The following is a 10,000-nucleotide window of genomic DNA, read 5'->3' as shown; positions in this document are numbered from 1 at the left end:
AATGAAGACAAATTTAGATCTAACATTTAATTGGTTTATTCACGTAGTTGATAATGTAAATTGGCCACCGTATGCTCGAAATGTCAGCTTTAAGAATCTCCGTACGGTGGCCAATTTAAATTATCAACTCCATTGATAAACCAAATTTTTGTATACTACTTTTCCACCGACACAGAACCACAGTTTCTTTAGAAACTTAACCCCCTTCAAATTTAGATCTAGCGGTTTCGTACGGGGACTACAAAGGGATAATGGCATGGGAACAAGGTTCTCTCTTATCTGTTGGCAGTGATCAAAATAAAATGTAATGTATAAGGTTTCCTTTTTTGATGGGTCTGCCGGCCACCCACTGACCCCCTACTTGCCTCCATTAAAATTCACAGGAAATGTACCAAAAATAGAATAAACTCGTAACTGTAAGACAAAATTAAACTTATCACAACTACAAGTAAAGCTTCTGTTCTAATTCTCATCATGCCACCAGGCAAATGTTTTGTCTGGAGTCTAGTTTCCCGATTCAACTGAAAGGGATTGGCATTCATCTTTGACTGTTTGTTGATTAGGATTAATAACTTCACAATTTAGAAGAGTTCCATGAAAATTCCGTCATGAAATGCCTTTGTGACAATTTTTTTTCTTAATCATTTGTAGGAATTACTGAACCTTGTGCAAGAATTAGGTAAGCTGTCTTTTTGTTTTTCTTTTGTGATACTTTTCTGACTCCATATGCATGGAATGTGCCAAGGGAAGACTGCAAAATACCATTTGTATGCCACACAAGAATGCAAGGGCACATTACTGTGAAAATATAAACAAAGCGTATAACGAGTATCTCAGAGACTAGTTCATCAAAAAAAAGAAAAACGTCATTCACCCCATATGTGAAAATCAACAGACATTAGACTGCCAGTGGGCTGCCCATGTAGGTGGGTGGGTAGGCTGTTGCTTTCTGTATGGCAAGAACAAAGAAATGATCATGTGTCATAGTGTGATATGTTCCTTTGACTCCAACCTCGTTCTCAGGGTCTTTCACCTCACCCATCCCAGAGGGAGTGAGGGAAGAAAGACCGTGACGTGGTTCAGACTGATCACTTGCTCCCAAAAGTGGGAGGTGACAAAAAGTCATTAAGAGGGAGGGGAAGTCAAGTCAAAAATTTGTTTTTTTTCTAAGCTAGGCCACTCTGGAAGGAATTTAGTCACCCGAAATATGACAAATCTTGCTAATGTGTTCACAGTGTATCAACTTCGGTAGTGAAATGTTGAAATCAGAGACACAGAAAGAATATGCAGCATGATCCAGGAGGTGTTTTCCATTTGTCCTCCTGAATGTTATATTTCATGGTTTACCCTAATGTAAACCCATACTTGTGAATTCTCTCCAGAAGTAAATTTAAGAAGAAAAAATTCAAGAACCTTCATCAGAGATCTTCCTTAAAGGTGGTTAATTGAAGAAAATATCCTGTGAATACGACAAAAAGCCAGAGATCTTTTTCTAAAGAGTCAATTAGATTTTAACAAGTACCAGTAATGCCATATTTTATTGGGCCATACCTTATCGATAATATTGAAAAGTAAGAGTAAAAAATTTCGTTTGTGGTATTAGAAATTTATAATAGGCTCTTTGTGTTGTTTTCACTCTGAAAAGGGCTTGGTTAAATAAAGTGGGGATTGCTTGTTGAACTTTGCAGGCAATTCTTCACCAGTCTTGGCATTCCTGCAGTTATATTATAAGTTCTTTCAGTGGTTATAGTCAACCCTAATTTACTTTTGTTTGTAATTGTATTGTATTGTAAGGAAGTAAGTTTAAATCGTAAAACAAAATGAATAAATTTTAATTTAAAAATTCTTGAATAGACAAGTGGATTCCCAAAGGCTTGCTAACAACTTCCACCATGTCCACTTGATCACCTTCAATTTGTCTCTTTGAACATATATTGTAGCAAGATTGTCCCATGCGTGACATCTTTTAATGAGTGCGTGTGATTTCATTACTTGATTGTAACCTGATCAAACGGTGTTAAAGGTGTCTACTACACGGCAATCCACTTTTACTGAATATAGCCAAAGAATCAGAATAAATCAATTCGAAACTTATCAGACTTTAGCCAATAAATTATATACATGGTGGCAGCCAGTGGTTGCTCGAACCTCTCACACGTAACGGACCAGGTAATTTGTGGATGCGAGAGCAAAACAAGGCTTACAAATGGCAACGGGATTTTCATTACCTCCGCCGCCACCTTTAGATACCAACGATGCTAGCGTGGCAGACAAGTGGAAGCAATTCAAACTCGCTTGGGATAATTATGCCCAAGTAACCGAACTGAACAAAAAAGCGGAAGGCATACAAGTTGCTGCGTTTCTTATGATCATCGGAGAAGAATCTCGTGACGTATACTCAACGTCGTCATGGGCAGAGGAAGGTGACACCAAGAAACTCAAGTCAGTTCTTGACAAATTTGCAGAATATTGCGAGCTGCACAAGAGCATCCCCTTTGAATGGTACCGCTTCAACCAAAGAGTGCAAGAAGCTGGAGAAACCTATGACCAGTATCGAACAGCCCTAAGGAAGCTAGCAGAAGCTGTGAGTTCCCGAATATTACACCCGATGAAAGATTGCGTGACAAGCTAATATTTGGGATTCGTGACGACAAAGTTCATGAGAGTCTTTTGCACGAATCCCAGGTAACTTTACAGAAATTGGAGACACAATAAGTGCATTTACGCTCAGCAAAAACCCACAGCGTGGAAGAGACATGTGATCATGCACTCAGAAACAAAGGCTGCCAGTGCGGGGAAACAAAATCCTGTGGAAACTGTGGCCGAACACACGAAGCCGGAAAGTGCGTGGCTCGTGGCAAAACATGTAATGAATGTGGCAAGGCCAATCATTTTGCGGTCACGTGCCGCAGCCGTGCCCAGCCAGAGAAGAAGGCAAGCCGGCAGTCCTGAGTTAAGGCTATTGATGAGGTGGACTCAGATGAAGATGTCGAGGAATGTTATGTAATAGTGGTCATTGCGGTCGTCGCAGCTATTATCTTAGATGATTCACAGCTTATCACTTTGAAGTTAAAATCCGGAAACGGTCTGAGGTTCTATAGCCTGATACTGGCGCACAGTGCAATGTCACCTGCTTCATCTCTATAAGAAGGCTTCAAAGGACCACAGGCTGAAGCAAGTTAAGATTACCAGCGGCACTATATTTGCATACGGAGGTTCACAACTCCCAGAGGTTGGGGAAGTCAAATTTAAGGTGTGGCGTGACACACAACACTGCTGGCTTAACTGCAAACTGATCGATAGCCAGGACATTCGTCCCATTTGCAGTCAAAAGGCTTGTATTGGCATTAAAATCATCCAGTACACGGATAACAATACGATGAACAAGCCAGACATGGGCAACGCACGAGTGTACGCCATAAACAAAAAAAGCGACGTTCTGACGAAAGAAGCACTCATCAAGTGTTTTCCAAAAGTGTTGTGAAACTAGAAGGTGAATACCACATCAACTGCCTGCCCCTTCAAGAAAGCACCACAACGATTACCAGTAGCGCTGAGAGAACAATTAAAGGCGGAGCTTGACAGGATGGTTCACCAGAACATCATTGTCCCTGTGACTACACCAACAAAGTGGGTCAGTTCCCTTGTGGTTGTTAAAAAAAACCGGCAAACTCAGACTGTGTCTTGATCCACGAGATCTCAACCGAGCAATACAAACGCTTCCTTATCTCTACAATCGAAGATGTGGCAACACGCCTACATGGAGCCAAGGTATTCACTAAGGGTACTTTCCATTTGACGGAACTGACCGGTCAGAGCGGGCATTTGGGAGGATTAACTCTACAACGCCTTCAAATTAATAAACCTCGAGGATGATATATTCTTTTCCATAAGAATGTGAGGGTTTATTGTGCAAGTGTTCCTTCAAATTGTTGCATTTTCTTTGCAAAATGACGGGTCTGGCCGGCCAGTTCTGACAAAGGAAAGTGCTTTAAGTTAGATGCCAGAAATGGTTTCTGGCACGTGACCTTAGATGATGAATCTTCGTTTTTGACCACCTTCAATACCCCGTTTAGGAGGTTTCGTTGGAACTGGATGCCTTTTGGAATCAAATCAGCTTTGGAATCAGAGAATTTAAGATGATTGCGGGGATGGCACCCACTACCGGTAGTGATGACATAGGTTCACAACTACACCTGGATGGGATTGTAGACTCTTATAACTTGGACATTGCAAATTTGATCAACACTGCTCTTTTGGAGCCCGTGCAGGCTTATAGCCCGCTTGCGTGTCTTCCACCAGCTATGGACGACTCTGAGGTCCTTACAGTCAACTCTTTGGAGGTTTGTAATGCTGGTTTAAACCCGAGAAAGGCTGATGGCCCGGACGGAATAAACAACTGGCTCCTTCAAGAGTTTGCTGATTTCCTAGCTTCCCCAGTGTGTGACATCCTGAACTCGTCATTTGCTGAACAGAAGCTACCTCGGCCTTGGAAAGATGCTAATGTCTCACCACTGATGAAAGTGAAACCTGTTACTATTATTAACAAGCACATACGACCCATCTCACTAACTCCTGAGTTGTCAAAGTTAGCTGAGGACTTTGTTGTAAACAAAAACATTGGCCCTGCGGTTTTGGAGGTGATCAATCCTAACCAATATGGTGCCATTCCAAAGGCGTCAACTCTTCATGTTCTTATTTCAATGGTTCACACGTGGGCGCAAGCCACGGATGGAACGGGTTCAGCGGTTTGTGTTGTGCTCCTGGACTACAGAAAGGCATTTGACCTTGTGGATCATAGTATTATTTTAGCTGCCAAGATTCTTGAGCTGCGCATACCTCGCGGGATTGCTCGTTGGGTTTGCGATTTCCTTATGGATCGGCACCAACGAGTAAAGTTATCCAATGATTGTTTCGCAGAATGGGGCGCCGTACCATCTGGGGTGCCTCAAGGAACAAAACTTGGCCCTTGGCTCTTCGTTCTGATGATTAACGATCTCCGCCCTTCCGGATATGATGCATGGAAATATGTCGATGATACCACGCTCGCTGAGGTGGTTCCTAGGGGAGGCCAAAGTGCCATGCAGGAGACTCTCTCAGCTGTGGAGGATAGGTCCAACACCAACAAGCTTCAACTTAATGCTGACAAGTGTAAAGAGCTGCGAATTGATTTCAAAAGATTGAAGGAACAATTTGACGCGCTCAATGTGAACTCTAAAGAACTTGAACAAGTAGATAGCGTCAAAGTGTTAGGTGTAACGATAAGCAATACACTTAAATGGAACTGTCATGTTTCTGAATTAATTACGAAAGCTAACAAGCGGATGTATTTTTGGACTTTACTTAAACGTGCTAAGGTTCCTACAAGTGATATTGTCAGTTTTTATACTACTTGTATTAGGCCTGTATTAGAATATTGTGCGCCTCTGTATCATAATGCTCTTCGAGATCACCTAAAAATGACATAAAGCGGGTTCAAAAATTGGCTCTTCATATTTCTATAATATCTCCTGCACTTTCTTATCATGATTTATTGCAATCGCTTAAGTTAGAAACATTGACGGTTAGACGTAATGACCACTGTCAAAAGTTATTTAACCAGGTAGTTTCTGAACCAGAACACAAACTTTGTCATTTTCTACCAGCTAAGAACAAATGTCCGTACAACCTGAGAAAACGTGGTTTTGTTGCATATAAAACACGCACTAAACGTTTTAGTTCCACCTTTTTTCCTACAATGAGTAGGAATTAGATTCCTTGTTTCATTTCTTATTATAAATACATTTTTATAGTTTTAATATTATAAATTTTGTAAATAGTCATACAATTCAGCCTTAGTAGGCTGCAATATGATTTTTCAATAAAGTTATGTATCTATCTATCGATTGAGGGACTAGTCCATGTGGAAGTTGTCGAGGACGATTTTGTGGTTGTAGGCCGCGGCATCACGCTTGAGGAAGCAGCACGTGACCATGACCAGAAACTTATTGCTTTCCTTCAGTGCTGTTAAGGACGTGGACTGTAGCTGAACAGTGAGAAACTGACGTTTAGGAAGACTGAAGTGGCCTTCATTGGACATGTAGCATGTGGGGATGGACTGAGGGTCGACCCAGCTAAGGTCAAGGCAGTCCTTGAGATGCCGGCACCCACAGACAAGACAGTCATTCAGAGGTTACTTGGTATGATCCAGTACCTGAGAAAGTCACTATCACACCTGTCAGACGTGACCAAGCCCCTCAGAAACCTGACCCCACAAGACGTTGAGTGGTGTTGGGGCGACGGTCAGGACTCGGCCCTGAAACAGATCAAGGAGGCGGTAACTCGTACACCTGTTCTCCGGTATTACAACCTGGAAGATGAGGTGACCCTTCAGTGTGACGCATCACAACATGGTTTGGGAGCAGCATTACTACAGAAGGGCCAGCCTGTGGCTTATGCCTCAGGAGCTCTGACCCCAGCAGAATCCAATACGCTCAAATTGAGAAAGAGCTATTCGCCATTGTTTTCGCCTGTGAAAGATTCGAAGTGTATATCTTTGGTCGTGATCTCCTCAATGTGGAGACAGACCACAAGCCACTTGAGGCCATTGTCCTCAAACCTCTGCATGCCACTCCTCAGTACCTCCAGTGGATGCTGTTGCACCTGCAAAAGTTCAACTTGCAGATCAAGTACCAAAAGGGGACACAGATGTTCCTAGCGGTTACACTCAGCAGGGCTCATCTACCTGAAGTGGAGACATGTTCCTCTGTACATGACCTCGAGATGGTTGAGCACAAGGCCACCCTCGCCATAAGTGGTGCAAGATGGCATCAGATCAAACATGCATTTGCAGGCAACCCAGTGTTTCGAGAATTGCGATCCGTAATTCAGCGTGACTGGCCAGTCTAAGACAGAATTGCCACAATGCCCACTTCCTTTCTACGATGTGCGATATAGGTGATGAGCTGACAATTCAGGACGAGTTTGTTTTCAAAGGGCACCAGATAGTGGTTCCAGTCTCTCTGAGAAAGGAGCTCATAGAGGTAACACACACATCACACATTGGTATCAAGGCATGCATACGGGGAGCCAGAGAAAGTCTGTGGTGGCCACAAATGTCAGCTGTACTAAAGGAGTATATTGCAAAATGCGACATCTGTTTAGCCCATCGCACGTCACAGACTAAAGACCCTCTGATGCAACACCATTTCCTAGCAAGGCAGTAGACCTTTGCGAGCCAGGTGTACACTTCTAGTTGCCTCCGACTATTATAGCAGCTACGTCGAAGTCAGCCGCCTCACCGTGGTAGCATCAAAGGCAGTCATAAAACCTCTGAAGGAGATCTTTGCCAGATTCGGCATACCTGATGAAGTAGTGTCAGACAGTGGCCCTCAGTTTAGCTCTGCAGAATTTGCAGTATTCACGAAAACCTGGAGTTTTGCCCACGTCACTTCCTCTCCGACTCACGCCCAGTCGAATGGCAAAGCAGAAAGCGCAGTGAAGACGGTCAAAAGACTATTCACAAAGTGCCAGGAGTCTGTTCAATCTGAATATCTCGTGTTGTTAGATTGGCGCAACACCCCATCAGAGGGAATCTGTACAAGCCCAGCACAGTGCCTGATGGGGCGTTGATGCAAAACTCTGCTGCCTATTGTTGGAACCCTACGGATGCCTCGCCACAATACCGAGGAAGAAACGCGAGCGTTGGTAGGAGCAAACTTAGCTTCCTAAGGGAGTGAGTCAGTACAGCCCATGACCAAAGGTCCCATAGAGCTTTCCCCTTACTCTACAACTCCAATACTTTTCTCAAAATCCTTGCTGTTCCTAGTAACATAGTTTTCAGCAGTAATGAAATACCAATTTTGACATTCAGCAGCTTTTCCAGTTACTTGTCCAAGTTTTTTGTTACACTTTCCAATGATCCTACAACAATAATTTGGTACCACCTGCACAGTTCTCACGTTCCACATTCTTGCAATTTCTCTTTTAAGGTCCTTGTAGCCCTCGGTCTCTATTCTGGCGATGGCACTAAAAATACAAGCTTCTGCACTGGTCTCTCTAGGTAACCTTCGATGTCACATGTCACGGCGATAGGCTCTTGTCGGAATCTCAGCAATATACCGGTCAGGTTGTTTGTCAACAGAGGGCCTTGCAATAGATACTTGTTCAGAGACTCGCCGCTGATCTCCTGACTGCAATTGAAAACTACCCTTAACTTATTCTTCTTCGGGTGTCTTGTGCCATGGTGATTAATGTAACATAGCATGCCAGGCCTTGCGTTAGCAGTACTTGGAGCCCTTTCAGCGTAACCCTTTGCAATCATATCACCCATAAACTTCATGTATTCTTCCATATAATCTTTGTTATTCGGTGACGCGAAACGTTTCTTGAGATGTCGCATACGTCCAGCGGGGTCATCTCTGTTGTTATGAAGGCCTTTGAAGTTTTCCTTTATCGGAAGAGGAAGTTCGTAGTGGCCGTCGTCACATCTATGTATACCTTTCTCTGCGATGTCTAGGAACCTCCTGTCTTCTTTAGACAGCCCTTGGTGCGCCAAACCTTTGTTTTCTGTGAATTCTGTTTCAAACATTTGCATTATATGAGATCGATTTATGATTTCCTTCGTCTTGTTTTTCATGATAAAACGGAGGTGGCTTGTCTCTGGCATATTCTCGTGTGCTATAACTCTGTTGCATGTTGGTAACCTGTCTTCATCTGAGTTGACCTCAACTGAAGGGTTTGCTGGTCCTACTATGCACCATCCAAGGAGGGTACGAACTGCGTACGGGTCCTTACCGGATATCACCTCCTTTTGGGCAGTTGGAACCAATTAGTATTCCAACATCGAGTTTTTCATCTAGCGGCGGTATTTTGTCTTTTATTCTCTTCAGATGCTGCCAATTTTCTGCCACTGCAGGAGTTGGAATTTGGTCCTTTCTGGATGGGATTACGTCTCTCGTATATGCTCGAAGGTTGTATCACTAGCGTCATCTAGCAGAGCGTACGTTTTAACTTCTTTCTTGGGATTGTCCTTGTGATGTAAAAACACTGGTAGGATCCGGCATGTGGTGGTGGAGGTTGGCCCGATGACAGGACTGTGTGTGACACTAGCTGCCACTGGAAAGCGCGGACTCGGTCGCATGGGGTGACTGTGTGGGCTGGGTTGTATTGCGTGCCAACTCGACACTTGATGGGGATTGCTGGCTGCATGACTCTGACTTTCGAGTCGCTCCATGTACAAACGTGTTGTGGCTCTTGCCGCACTCATCACAGGTTGACTTGGACCTGCATTCAGAGAATACGTGACCCCTTTTAAAACATCCGAAGCATAAGCCCTTTTCCCTTATGATGCTTAACCTCTTATCGACTGTAGCCTTGATAAAGGTGTTGCACTTCTCTATCGTATGACTTCCATTACAAACGGGGCAGGATCGCCCTGGCGACGTGGCTTTTGGCTGCTGTCGTTTAGATTGCCTTACAGGGGTGGCAGAAGTGGCCAAGGACTGGCTTGGGTTGAATCCACCCTGATGTTTCGACCGTGCGCCTCGGTTGTTGTCCTTAAGCAATCCGTTCTTCTTCCTCTCCTTTTTTAGTACATCTGGAGAGAAGATTGGGTCGTTTGCTAATTCAGCTTATCCCCTTACAAACAGGACAAAGTCTTTAAAGGCCACGAGCCTCCTTTGCTTTATCTGGGTATCATGAGCGAACCTACACCACTTGACCCCGGAGTATGACGGTAACTTAGTGGAAATTGACTGCAGAATAGGAGTAGAATCCAGCTCCGACATAGACTTCATAATTTTCATAGCCTCTTCACAGCGCACCAAAAAATCTGAGAATTCTTGAAGTCCTTTACTGTCGCCATCACTGATCTGTCTCCAACCTCTGAGTTTCTTTTTATAATCTTCCGCTACTACAACAGGGTTCCCAAAACGCTGGTCGAGCAGTTTCCGCGCCTCGCTGTAGGCGGTATCTGGGCTTGTTGCTAGAAGCCCTTTGATTACTTTGTTGGCCTTGCCAG

The 10,000-nt window shown here is 43.8% G+C and overlaps 1 protein-coding gene across 3 annotated transcripts in view; it reads left to right on the top strand.

Annotated features, from left to right (window-relative positions):
- LOC137997381 (transmembrane and coiled-coil domain-containing protein 4-like) overlaps positions 1-10,000 on the top strand; it is an 80,798-nt gene that overhangs the window by 19,747 nt on the left and 51,051 nt on the right. For all 3 annotated transcript variants that reach the window (XM_068843336.1, XM_068843337.1, XM_068843339.1), the window contains one exon: positions 652-679. In XM_068843336.1, coding sequence (XP_068699437.1) covers positions 652-679 — 28 coding nt within the window. The remainder of the gene's footprint in view (positions 1-651; positions 680-10,000) is intronic.

Source organism: Montipora foliosa, chromosome 3 (genome assembly GCF_036669935.1).
Source record: "Montipora foliosa isolate CH-2021 chromosome 3, ASM3666993v2, whole genome shotgun sequence".
Classification (NCBI taxonomy): domain Eukaryota; kingdom Metazoa; phylum Cnidaria; class Anthozoa; order Scleractinia; family Acroporidae; genus Montipora; species Montipora foliosa.
This window is presented reverse-complemented; position numbering and strand designations above follow the sequence as displayed.